The sequence below is a fragment of the Halichoeres trimaculatus genome, unplaced genomic scaffold, assembly GCF_033239565.1.
Source record: "Halichoeres trimaculatus isolate MK-OKI-2021-1 unplaced genomic scaffold, fHalTri1.1 fHalTri1_scaffold_14, whole genome shotgun sequence".
NCBI lineage: Eukaryota > Metazoa > Chordata > Actinopteri > Labriformes > Labridae > Halichoeres > Halichoeres trimaculatus.
In genome coordinates this window covers 20,933,532-20,946,756 of record NW_027437192.1, presented here as the reverse complement: position 1 = coordinate 20,946,756, position 13,225 = coordinate 20,933,532, and the positions used below count along the sequence as shown (strand labels likewise).

The 13,225-nt window shown below is 37.7% G+C and overlaps 2 protein-coding genes across 2 annotated transcripts in view; one reads left to right on the top strand and one right to left on the bottom strand.

Moving 5' to 3' along the window:
- Window positions 1–1,076: 1,076 nt before the first annotated feature.
- bet1 (Bet1 golgi vesicular membrane trafficking protein) lies at window positions 1,077–2,893 on the top strand. The gene is made up of 4 exons (XM_074687671.1): window positions 1,077–1,248; window positions 1,478–1,584; window positions 1,830–1,886; window positions 2,652–2,893. The coding sequence occupies exons 1-4, from the start codon at window positions 1,230–1,232 to the stop codon at window positions 2,805–2,807; spliced, it is 339 nt and encodes a 112-aa protein (XP_074543772.1). The 5' UTR covers window positions 1,077–1,229; the 3' UTR covers window positions 2,808–2,893.
- Window positions 2,894–3,477: 584 nt separating this feature from the next.
- The window catches only part of LOC141803556 (putative acyl-CoA dehydrogenase 6), a 28,118-nt gene continuing 18,370 nt past the window's right edge, over window positions 3,478–13,225 (bottom strand). The window contains exons 3-9 of the mRNA XM_074687670.1: window positions 12,072–12,201; window positions 8,490–8,596; window positions 7,916–8,083; window positions 7,555–7,728; window positions 6,885–7,046; window positions 4,556–4,706; window positions 3,478–3,895 (exon numbers count right to left, since the gene is read on the bottom strand). Of these exons, the coding sequence (XP_074543771.1) occupies window positions 3,805–3,895; window positions 4,556–4,706; window positions 6,885–7,046; window positions 7,555–7,728; window positions 7,916–8,083; window positions 8,490–8,596; window positions 12,072–12,201 (983 nt within the window). The 3' untranslated portion in view covers window positions 3,478–3,804. The remainder of the gene's footprint in view (window positions 3,896–4,555; window positions 4,707–6,884; window positions 7,047–7,554; window positions 7,729–7,915; window positions 8,084–8,489; window positions 8,597–12,071; window positions 12,202–13,225) is intronic.

Below are 13,225 nucleotides of genomic sequence, written 5' to 3'. Positions count from 1 at the left end.
CTGTAAGGTTTCAGAAATGTTCACAAGATTCAGGGAAAATAAAAATCTGTGGTATTCATTCAATATGCAAACGAGACTATCTACCATAGATGATTGTATGTTATTTTAAATTAATTTATGTGAAGAAGATGGTAAGGGCCTGGTAACAATGCTCATATAGAATATGGAGTTTTTACACTTATTTATTACACATTTTTAATTACAGGGATAAGAAAAAATCATTAAGTATGGGATATTCGTATTCAGTCACCATACAAATTATTATATGTTTCAAGGTACACAAGTCTTTTTGTGTAAGGGAAAAAACAACAGCTGAATGATAAATCATCAAAATTTTAAGCTTCAAAAACCTATTTGTGAAAAAATATTTTTAAAAAATGAAATGATAAATCAAAATGTTTTAAGTTTATACTGGAGTTATTCCATAATTTAAGCCAGAAATAGCAGAAAGACAGGTGGCTTTTATTTATTTATTTATTTATTTATTTATTTATTTATTTATTTATTTATTTATTCATTTTTTGAACTGTATTACAAATATCTCTCAAATCATAATGACTCTCCCATAGAAAAGAACTTTTATGTGGAGTAGGGAAGCGACTTTGATTTTGCTCTGAACAGTATTCACATTATTTTAAATAGAACAGACTGGGATAGAGGTGTAAGTGTAAAAAGTGTAAAAAAAAAAGTGGATCAGTGTGAGCATAATTACCTGTCTTATTTAAAATACATGTTTTGTTGAATTGACTCCTTTTTTATGAGTTAAACCCCACAAATCTAAAAAAAAAAAAACAAAAAAAAACAAAAAAACAAACAAAAAAAATAGACAAGTAGGGAATAAAAAGAAATAAAGAAAGTAAATAAATGTACTTCAAAAGTTGAACAGGCATTCACACTGTGACCATAGACTGCACACATCGAACGAGATAAACACACACACTTCATACAACTGTGATATTTAACCCAGCAGCTGAACACTAAATGAAATGTGTGGTTAATTTCCCCGTTCCCTCAGAAACCGATCTGGAAACAGTACATTCAACTCCCTGCTTTTATTATTTCCGGATGACGTCATGTAGAACAGATTGTCCTTATCGGCTTCCGTATGATGTCGTGGCGTTTGCTGACGTGAACAGAGTCGCCACATTTATAGTGACCGTTAACTTTGTTTTCTATGTCATTCAGACAGATTTAACATTACCTTACAGTTCTACCTTCAGGTGGTCACGATGAGGCGCGTGGGTTTAGGTGAGAAACGGTCCCGTAGCTTATGTTTATGCTCATGATTAGCTGACTAGCTACTGAGCTAGCTAAAGTTTGCTAACGTTGTCAATAAACGGTCATTAGTGCTGGTTGTTGTTTATACCTGAGCGATCATTTGATGCTGTGTTGCTTTAATCATTTACTGTAATAACAAGGTAAACTAACGGATCTTGCTCTTAATAAACTGAATTAACCATGTCTTACCCTTTTTAAGGTGAAGGAGGCTCTGGGAATAATGTAGCGAGTGGATACAGTGTATATGAAGAGGAGAATCAACATTTACAGGAGGGACTGAGAGCAAAAGTCGGTGCTTTGAAAAGTGTAAGGAAGCCTTATCATAACTCACTCCTGATTTTATTGTTAGGGAGGAAAACAGCAGAAATTGTGATCAGCTTTTGTGTCAATTCTGTTTACACTTTCTCTTGATTTTTGTGTAATGTTGTGGGGTCTTTATTTATTTATTTTTGAATATATCTTTAATCAAAAACTTAATAAAGACATTAAATTTAATTTTATGTATTTTCTCTTCAATAATAACAATGCAATTTGTGATATGCTTTCAACAGCTGTCCATCGAAATTGGTACAGAAGTGAAATACCAGAACAAAATGCTGGAAGACATGGTGAGTTTCTTTTTCCTTTCACAAAGACCTCATGCTGGTTAAATGTACAGGTGATGGTAGGGTTGTGAGAGTCTTTGCTGAGTAATAGTATCGTTTAACGTTAAACCCCATTCTATATTCTACACAAACAAAATTTTACTTATAGCAGTGGTCAAAAGGCTGTGGGTGGCAAAGGAAACACTACATAAGAACAGACCGAAACAAAATACTAACTTACTAAAGTTACTGGGAGGTACTTTGTACTTGTAAGGAAACATGGAAAGGAATACTAACACTTCTGTGTTATCAGTAAAAAATCGGTGACAACATTACTAGCATGAGTGATCACTCTTGCCAATCATGTTTATAGGTAAGTACTTTAAACATGTCATTGATGATATGTTCAAAGTATTTGCCTATCTCTTTCTTTAGTTATATGTCCAAGTTTTTTTGCAGCCATTTTTAAGTTCTCAAACATTATGAAGAACTAATTATGTTGTTAAAATTTAGTTAGTAAAGAGTTTCAGTGTTGCCACCTTTTGAGGCCATTCACCTCTGTGGTTGGTCACATATTTTGTATTAGAAATGATTAGGTTAGGTTGATGATAAAGACAGTAGTGCTAGTTCATAACATCCACTGTAGTTTCTGTTTTATAATTAGTCTGAGTAATATTATTATAAAGTATTAAATTCAACTTTCTACAAGACTCTGTTGATGTACACCAGTAGGCCATCAGTGCCTGAGATGACTTAATGCTGAATTGTGTTGACTTTTTTATCCACCAGGACTCAGACTTTGACTCCACCGGCGGCCTACTCGGTGCCACCATTGGCAGAGTGAAACACCTGTCCAGAGGCAGTCAGACCAAACTGTTGTGCTACATGCTGCTCTTCTGCTTTTTTGTCTTCTTTGTCCTGTACTGGTTCATCAAGCTGAGGTGATAAGAGGAAGTTGAAGAACACTGTCAGTGCAAACTGATGCATCTGAAATCAGGCCAACCTTGTCAGTTTACAACAGAAGGCAGGGCAGTGTCAGTGGTGTTAATTGTTTTTAAGATCTGAAAATTCTGCAATAGGGTAAAATGATAATTGGCCATGTGAGGTAGAAATGATGTTTACTGTAAGTACACAGTATTTGATATCAGCCTAATGAACACAGACTTGATAGAGCAGACCCAGATAACTGTATAAAACACCCAAGACAGTAAAACTGTGTCCCCAACTTTAAATTTGTGTAGATACATTAAACAATAAAACAGTTGAAACAGGTTAGGTGTCGAATACATCCGTATTGTGTTTAGGTTATTATTCCAGTAGAATTCTGTGAAATCTGACTGAGTCTACTTACCTGAAAAGTAAACATGTCAATAACATCACTTTGATGAATAGCATCCTTACAAAAACAACATTAAAAGGAATGACTCGCATTGTTTTGACTTTGTTGTAAAAAGATGTCTTTTATGTAAATAAACAAATTTTATGCGCAGTTAACAGACTGCAGTTTGCCCTTTGTGTAGTATGTGCTGGAAATATTCACACTGTACTGATGTGAGGTTTAGGAAACTTGTTGGACACAAAAAATCAGAACTGTTGAAAGATGTTTATTTTAAACAACAGTATATTTAGTATAAGGTTTTATGCTGTCAGAGGCTGAAATATAGGTTTAAATTTTAACAGACAAACATTGTTTCTACAAGTTAAAATTTTTACATAACATACAAATCGTCTGAACTATTCACATTCAAACCAACAAAAAAAGAATTAACTTCATTATTTTTGTTTTTATTTTTGAAAGGATCAGAGAACTATTCTGACAGGTTTATCACAGATAATCAAATGTCAAATTCAAAACTTGGCTTTCTATACATTTGATACTTTAAACTGCACTTCAGGTGATCTGCGTATGGCATTCCTCTGTAAATTACGCGGTGTGATGACATCACTTCCTGGGGAGTGTGTCCATGTACTTGCAGATAATTCCCAGCATGACCTCATCAGCTCCTGCACCAATTGACAACAACCTGGAATCTCTGTGGAAAGGAAAAATATTAATTATTTTTAAAGGCAATAATCCCATTTTTTACAAAAACTCATAAATTTGATCAGTTACAGCATTTCTCTGACTTGATGAAAGAAACTGTGCATCCTGAGCCCGGAGTTAAAATCAGCTGCACTATTTGCCCAGCCAGTAGATGTCAGCAAAGAATAAAATAGGGGACTGCTGTCTCAGAATCAACCCCTGTGTGGCTCAGTTTCAAAGGGAATTAACATAACAGACTGCAGGCCCAACACACACACTAAGAGACCGCACCTAATAACACATTTTCAAAAATCAATGCCTGATCGTGTGCTGTGTTTTTTTGTGAAAAGCATTAATCAATTTGACATTAAGTATTAAGGCATTATGTTTTAAATCCTTGTAAATACACTGACCACAAAGCTTCTGCCAACTTGTGGGTTGCTGTTACCATAGAAATGTTATACCCTCACTTAAGAGCACGTAATTGCAGCCATGAAACACAAGTTGTTGAGAAGCCTGGTACAGTGACTGATACTGCTGTGTCATGATTTTGCATTCTTACATTACAGTTCTCTTTAGACGTGACAAAGCACATACAAAGACAAGGGTCTTATAAACTTTATGGTTCAAACAATAATGCTGAAGAGGTGGAGAAAGAGGAAAGCCTCACCTGTAAAATCTGCTAACAAATACATCACTGGTGAAGCCCATTCCACCCCAAAACTGCAGACAGCTGTCACTCAGCTCCCGAGCCAGGCGGCCCGCCTTTAGTTTGGCCATGGAAGCCAGCTTGGTGACATCATTGCCTTTAATGTACAATGCTGCAGAGAAACAAAAATTGCAAGAGTGAAATATGTCCATATGGATAACAAAACATAAATAAAAATTAAAAAGAACAAATAAATATTCAGTATCATAGTCTTCTGTTACACCTGACTTCATTTTGTGTTTTTCTCTTTCAATCCCTTTGCCCAGGGAAACCAATCAATGCCTCCATTGTAGGTATCCTCCAGTGTGGGCTGCGTCATTTTCCTCCTTCACTGTCTAAAGAGCCTTGTCTGAGTGTGTGTTTATGTGCGTACACATGTGTGTGTGTCTGTTTATGTGTCTGTGCCAAACACATGCTACAGCTTTCATCTGTTTCTGGGCGAGCAGATCAGGTTTGAACCGGTACGAGCTAGATGGTTTCATTTAAAGCTGCGAGTGTTATTAACACAACAAGAAAATCACAAAACCTTGGACCTGCGCCCGACAGATGCTTCCACATATTTTTGCTAAAACACTGCAGCATAAGGCGTTCTCTCTCAGATGAGCTGGGTGTGTGCCAGTTTTTCAGGTGGCCAAGCCTGGGGTCCTGAACTCATGCCAGTTCACACAAAAAACAACAACTTCGTTAGGCAGGTCTGATATTATTGGTGAGGTTTGAATGCTGGGCCCCTCAAGTCTGCATGTTACAAACTCTTCTCCAGGGTTTCAGAAAGCTTCATTTGATCACTTTTCAAAAAGCAATTTCAGAAGTTTGATTTTCCTTAAATTGTTGAGAATGTAAGGAAAATTAAAGCAGACTTTAATAGACTTTAATAGACTTAAGGCTGGAGAGAAAATCTGCTTCTTGAATTTTTCCTGTGTGGTTTGGGAATCTGCCATTTTGCTGCAAAGCTCAAAATCAGTTTTCTGTCTCGAAAGCAAAGCAACTCGTGTCCACTGTTGGATTAAAGATACCACAGTCCCTCCGCCTTTTAAACCAACTGGCTGCATCACACATGAGCAAAGTTACCACTCAAGGCTTGTTTGGCATTCACTTCATTTTTGCAGGGCTGAGTCAACTCTGGACCTTGTCACCAAGGCCTCAGTCTTATCTCTGGAATTAGGTTTCACAAGACAGCTGAATGAATTCATTGGCTGTAACTTTCCTAAAATGTACACTCCAGAAATAAGTGATGATGGGATTCCACCATGGTTATCATGAGTTCCAGATACTGTCACCAGTAAAACGGATGCCCAAGACTAGAGGTGGGCGGATTGATCCAAATATCAATAATATTGATACCAATGTTGGTGCTGATATTGAATGATACCAGTGTAAAAGACAGATACTCTAGTTTATTTTTTCTCCTGCATTCACAGACTGCTGCAGTTTTGTAAACGTGGCGACCAGACTGCTTTCTCTGCTTTCTTAACTCTCAACCTCATAAATGATTTTCACTTTGTGTATTGAAGGAAAAACAGAAGTGCACTAAAGGAACAAAATGTTCCTTAATTTTTGAATTGTTTCAATAAACAGTTCTACTTTAAAAAAAAGTCTGTTGAATTTTTTTTTGTAACATTTGTTTTGGTGTGATGATTCTTTATATTTTATTATTTTTTTAAAAAAACAAAAGCAATACTGGGGGAGCTTTTATTTATATTTTGTATTGTAGTCTCCAACTCTGTACCTAAAAAAAGATTTTGTTTTAATCTTACCTGAAAGTGATAATTTTTGCACTTTATTTTCTTAAGAAAAGAATTCTGAACTTAACACTGTTTTGGGGAAAATGTATTTGTTACTGTTCTATTGTTTCTAATCATACATGTTTATCATGACACCAAAGTATTTTGTAGTCAACTTTAAACTTTGCCCAACTTCTGTCCTAAGTTTTAAGAACATCATCAAAAGAAAAAATCATGAAAACACCTTAAGATCAGCAGTTTGATAATACATCAACCTTAAATTTGAAAAAGTATCGGTATCGGTGATACTGGCCCTGTATTTACTTGGTATTGGATCAATACCAAAACTACCAGTATCACCCACCTCTACCCAAGACTTCTAATATCTGTGAAGATGTTAAGATCAATCTAACCAGGAAGTTTTTAGAGGACAGCAGTGAGCTTTCTTGGTTTTTAGTGTTGAACATGTCTCTGTGCTTTGAAGGAAATGACTCTGGGAAAAGATGGATGTTACAGTCGTTGAGGTTGTGCAAGCCACTTTGTCACCCCAGCCTAAATATTAAACCCACCTGTGGCACGATGGAGGAGGGAGCGCAGCAGCTCGACCTCTGTCTGCAGTTCTGCTAACCTGAAGTGAACTGACTGGTGGTAAAGAACTGGCTGCTTGAAAATCTTCCTCTGCCGTGTGTAGTCGATCGTCTCCTGGATCACGTTGTCCATCGTGGTTATGACTGAGAGCGTGAAGACAGACAGAGACAAACATTGACCTTGTTGCTACTGCTTCCATCTACAGCTACAGTTTTGTGTTTGAAATGCTGTAAGCCTTCACCTTTTTTCTTTCTAATGGCAGTTAGAGCTGTAAGCACACTTTGGAGTTTGCCATTTGTGCTTCTGATTCAGGATAAAGTGCACAAGAGTTCACCAGTGCAGGCAGACTAATGCAGCAAGTAAGTAAGACTCAGAAAAAAACATGAACAGTTCCACTTCTCCCACAAAGTTCAGCTTAAATCCTTCCCAAGAAAACATTGTCAAAGGCTTTATACTCAGAATGAAATGCAAACAGCCACTTCAAAGATGATTAACAGCCTCAACTCCCTAATTTTTGGAAACTGAAACGGAAATGTTGCTGTAATTTTATATCCTGTCTGAATCCTAGCCAGCTCTTTGAGAACAGACAGAAATATATTGATAGACGTGGAGGTAACGGAAAGACCCAAACTGACAGAAAAGTTTCCTTACTGTTGGCCACAGCCCAGAGCCTCTCTTCCTGGAACTGAAGCATCTGATAGGTGAAGCCCATGCCTTCCTGGCCGATGATGTTCTTGCAGGGAACATGGACGTCATCAAAGTACACTTGGGCTGTGTCTGATGACCACATGCCCATTTTATCAATCTTGCGGGCGATGTGTATTCCTGAGCAAGACCAAACGTAACGTCACAGTGAGTCTTGGAAAAGGCACACTACTGAAAACAGAAGTAAAAAGCTGTGGCCAAAAAAGGATAAAGCATTTAAAAAACTTGTAAATATAAGGTCTACTTTTAATTCATGATAGCCCTTTGCTGAGATTTATGTCATGCTATTTCAATGAGGGACTGATACCAGGTAAGTTCATGGGCAAACAGATGAGAGATTTGTTCCTGTGTGGAGGGCCGTCACTGGTGTTGGCAAGGAGACACATCCAGTCAGCCTGGAGACCGTTGGTGGTCCACATCTTTCCCCCGTTGATCACATACTCGTCACCTTTCTTGACAGCCTTGGTCACAATACCTGAATAGTTGTGCAGTGGAGTGTGGAAAAGGATGAATAAAAAGAGGAAGTGGAATTGGGAAGGTGAATACAAGGACAGAGGCTGAATAAAGTTTCAGTAGATGAATATCAAAGAAGTACAAGTTTGTTTTTTTAAATCATAAGACTGTAAAGGTTCAACTTAGTTTCATAAAACTAGTGTGATAACACCATTACCATTACACATTAGATATTCATTTACCCTACATAGATGTGTGCCATACTTCTGAGAGTGCTTGTGCTATATTGAGACTTAAACTGATTCATTCCTGGCTTCTCAACCAATCATGTTCATAGCTTTTATAAATTAAATTTGGTCCTTCAGAAGAAGAAAAAAAAAAGCAAATGGTATGATAAATTACGAAAAAAAGATGAAGGAGATACACACTTGAGACATCAGAGCCAGCTCCGACTTCACTCACACCAAGGCATGCCACTTTATCTCCCATGATGGAGGGCAGGAGGAACTCTTTCTTTAGCTCAGGTGAACCAAACCTGCACACAGAGAAACACAGGAACAAAAGCATGTGAGAAACTGTCAACAAACAGTGGGCTGTAAACTTTCTTTGTTTAACCGTCTGTGTGGAACTCTTTAATTGTGTGGTTTGACTGTAGCAAGTCAGAGCAGTGTTTCTGTGCTTTAAATCAGCACCGCAATGATCGATGCGATAACAAGTGGGACACTCTCACCCTGAAGCTCCCATGGTATTTCCCTCAATTTCTCTTTCGCTTTGTTTCTGTTATGTTTTGTTTTTATGCTGTCTTAGTGCTGAGAACACGTTGCAGGCTAGAGTAGATCCCCTAATTAAGCTCTGGAGATTCCAACTGTCTATTTCACTGATGTCTGTCTCTTGTCACCAGCAGCTGTTTCAAAGCAGGAAGATATCACACAACCAGCCACAGCCCTACATGGGTAAGACAAATAATCTCCAAATAAACAAAGATAAACACCCTTCAGGAAAGCCTTTTTTAAAGAGAACGCTCTTCTTTTTTGGTGCAGTTGTATGATGTATTTGTCAATAGTAAGTATAACCCACAGGAGATGCCAGTCAGCTTGATCTCTTAAAAAAAAAAAATAATAAAAATAAAAAAACTAGATGGAAACCCAGCACAGAAGCTGAGCTACCGAGTGCTGCTGATGAAACAAACTTTCATAAGTGACTTAGATTGTCCCTCTTCTTCCCTATAGCAGTGTTACATGATTAACAGCAAAAAAACCACCTATTTTTCAAACACTAGTGTTTTAAAAAACTTATTTGAGCTTCTATCTGAAAAACTTTGTTTTAGCTGCTGTCACTTTAAGGCTCCCTGCTAAAAAACCCTCTGGGGGCCTGTCAGGGTCACACCTTGGTGTTTGAGGCCCGCTCCTCCAGTATGTTACAAACAAGTTAGGGCATCCTTATGTGATGACCTCATCATTTCAGCAAGTCTAGTGAAAATATTGTTAAGATTTTATATACTGTCTTTGGAACAGACTGTTCTGATTGGTTTATAATCAGATTCAGGGATTTTGACAACATATGAATATGTAGTGGTTTGAAAAGTTGCACACATTTAGTCTGAACATCCAGCATTGTTACTTTATATCAATGTCTGGTATACTAATCAATCAGTCTTTATTTATATTGCACCAAATCATAACAAAAGTTATCTGAAGACACTTTTCAAAAAGCAGAAACGCAACATCAAGACAAATAAGGAGTCTTATCTTATTTCAACAAAAAATTAGTATGGCACTTTGCAGCATTTAGCAAGTTACAAACTTCCCTTTAACGGGCAGAAACCTCAGACAGAATCAGACTCATGTTAGACAGACATCTGAGGAGACTGTGATGGGGTTAGAGAAAGATAGAGGACTGAAGAAATGTAGAAAGAGGTAGAAGGAGAGAGGAGTAAATATGGGGAAAGCATAATAAGGAAAGTAAGTTTTCATTTACCTAAAACATTTGTCTTCCAGCCATGGTTTCTATTGTTGTAGCGTGTCTCTGAAGTTAAACTAAATTTTTTACTTTTTGCATTTTCTACTTTTTTGTCATGCCCTTCCATTCCTCTCTTCAGCAAATAGACAATATTGTGATGATATTCATTAGCAAAACATTCTACACAGCAACTCCCCATTCAAAATCCTCTTTACAACATTGTGTGACTTCTGGATAAGACTTGTTAATGACGTGGCCTTCGACAATGATTCAAAATCAAGGCAGTGCAGAATGACATCTACCGTACCAGCAGCATGTAACCTTTTACACAGTGGGGTTAGATTAACAGTGGATGTTAATATGAGCTTTCTCAGTTTGTATCACAATGAGACATTGTTCCTCAGTCAGTACATCAACAGGAGAGGTGAATGGTTGGACCCTTCTCTCTGACAACCTGTCACTTCATTGACTGAAATCATAGCAGGTGACTATGAGTGAATTAATGCAGCTATAAGTCAACATCAGGTGTAAACCTCTGGTCTAAGAATATGAGACAATAAAGGCTAAAATCTGCTGTTTCTTGAGTGTCCACTTGAGGCTGGCTCAGGGAGTACCAGAAGTCACATACACACCAAGCCAAAAAAAGCTGTTTTCACAGCAGAAATTAAACTATTTACAGCCTGATTCAAAAAAACATCTTCTGTCTGAATGGCTTAATTTACTATCAGCACACACTGTTAACAAGGGTGAATTTTTTTCTGACTCGGCAGTTGAGAGGGTATTAAGATTGTGAGCTCGCCCAATCAGAGGCACAGCTCAGGTCACGTGACTAACAGGCGCCCGGGCTGTACTCGAAACCCTTGCCACTTCCAATATGGCTGCAATAGCCAATTTGCTTCAACAGTCAGTTTCAGAAACAGATGGGTGACGTTGGGAAGACTACGGCCATTAATTTAACAGTCTATGGTCAACATTTATCCCTGGCTGACCATTTAAGACTAGGGATAACTTAAAAATTGATAAGAAATGGTTCGATCCATTGACATCATCAGCCTTTATGCTGTACAATTCCTTTGTCAATTCTTTACACCACACCAGAGCAACTGGACTTTGCATCGACGTCATGTGATGTGCAAAATCAATCAGGTTCATCAGCCAGCAGCAGAATTTCCAAGACAATGGTGAGATACTGAAGCAATCGAAAGCTCGGCTTTGCTTTACCAAAAAGGACGCTAGCAATGCTAAGTGCAATTTGAACCACGCTGTTATACCATGCAAGGATGTCAACACCACTAACATGTTAAAACATCTGTGGACGCACAGCATCATGTCATATATGTTTATATACTCAGTAAAATGTTGTAGACACAGAAAGCCTGTAAAGCCTACTGTATTTACACAGAAAATCAACAGGAAGAATTGATAAGGGAATCGATAAAGAATTGGATCAATTAGCAGAATTGATAACTGCACCGGTATTAATAAAACTTTACCAATGCTCATCTCTATCAAAAACACATTAAAAATTAGACGGATAGATGTGACATCAGAGCTGAACTACAGGATGGAGAAAGTATCAGAAAACACAAGTGACTACATCTCAGCGTTGGATACAGTTGTGCTTTTTTTGAGTTCATCCCTCAAACACTTCACACTCATCTTGAGGCTTCACAGTCAACAGACGTTGCCAGAGGGGAGCAACATAAGCAACTTTTATCACCTCAAAATGAAACACATGCCTGTAGGATGATAGTTGAAAATGTGCCCCAGCTCTGACACAAACCGCTTCAGTGGTGGTGAAAAAGAAAAATAACACACAGCAGACACTATTGCCTGAGTCACCCTCCAGTTTGTAGTTCTCCTGACAGGAAGAGGCAGCACAAGAGGAAGACTCATGCCACAGGCTAAGTGTACATTTACATAAAGATGTGTCATCAATACAAACAGTTTGGGGGTAGGTAGCTGCAAAGTGCTCACATGAGACAAACACCAGCAGATTTAACTAAACAGCAAATATTGATTATGCTCTTTCAAATACTGAGTTAAGTTACCTCGCTAGTGCAGGAGTAGTCATGTCAGTCTGTACACCAATCGCCATGGGGACACCTCCACAGCGGATGTGTCCCAGCTCCTCTGCCACGGCAACGCTGTAGCTGAAGTCCAAACCAAGGCCTCCATACTCTGCAGGGGCCGAAACACACACTCCATTAACTACTGATAACAGTTCACTTTGCCTTGGGTAGATTTGTTTTTATATATATATACATATATATACATTGTTGTATAAAACTATTTGATAACACACAGGGACCTTTGGGACTGAGGGAAAAAGATCGGATGAGCAATGTCACTATAGATTCATATTTTCCATCAGCACATTACATTACTCACCTCAAACTGTCCTCGCTCTCACCTTTCCTGTTTCCTGTTATCTCATTTATACAGTCCCTACCCTGTTTGTCTCTGCACACACACACAAACACACACACAGTGGTTTCTGTACATAATTATCTGAACTGATCTGTTGTTACTAGAGCATGCACTCTAATTAATTACAGGATGTTGTCATTAATTGTGCTATCTGTAATTACATAGAAAAAAAGCACTGCAGTGAGAGCAGGAGTACACTGCAGATAAGGGTCACTGTCATCTCAGTGTCATCTCATCCTCTCTGCAAAGCATATCAAGCTTGATTTTGATCTCTTAAACAACCCATTTACTAAAAAAAGTCCAAATGGATGCCTATTTCCTGAATTCTTGAAGTGTAGACATTTGCAAGAACCTGAGGTCCTTAATGGAGTTGTAGAGTAGATTACAAACCATGTTTAAAACACCACTTTCTGACAGTTATCCTCATTACATTTCCTGTTTCCTTTCATCATCAGCTGCAACATCTCTTCAATATGAATAACCTGCTTCTAATACTAACATACTTAATGCTAGGGGCCAATTTTATCCGTGTGAAACAAGCTTGATAATGCACTTGCTTTTATATGAAATATCTCTCAAATTGTTTGAAGTAAACATACACAGACTAAATCCTGTCAAAATAAAATAATAAAAAATAAACATTGTTCTCCTCTGCATTTTTCCTTTGAAATTGAAACTTTTTATCAGCTTGATATGGAGAATGTTATTATTATGGCTCAATGATACTATAAGCATAATATCAGTATCAGCAGATGAAAGAAACATAAATATTGAT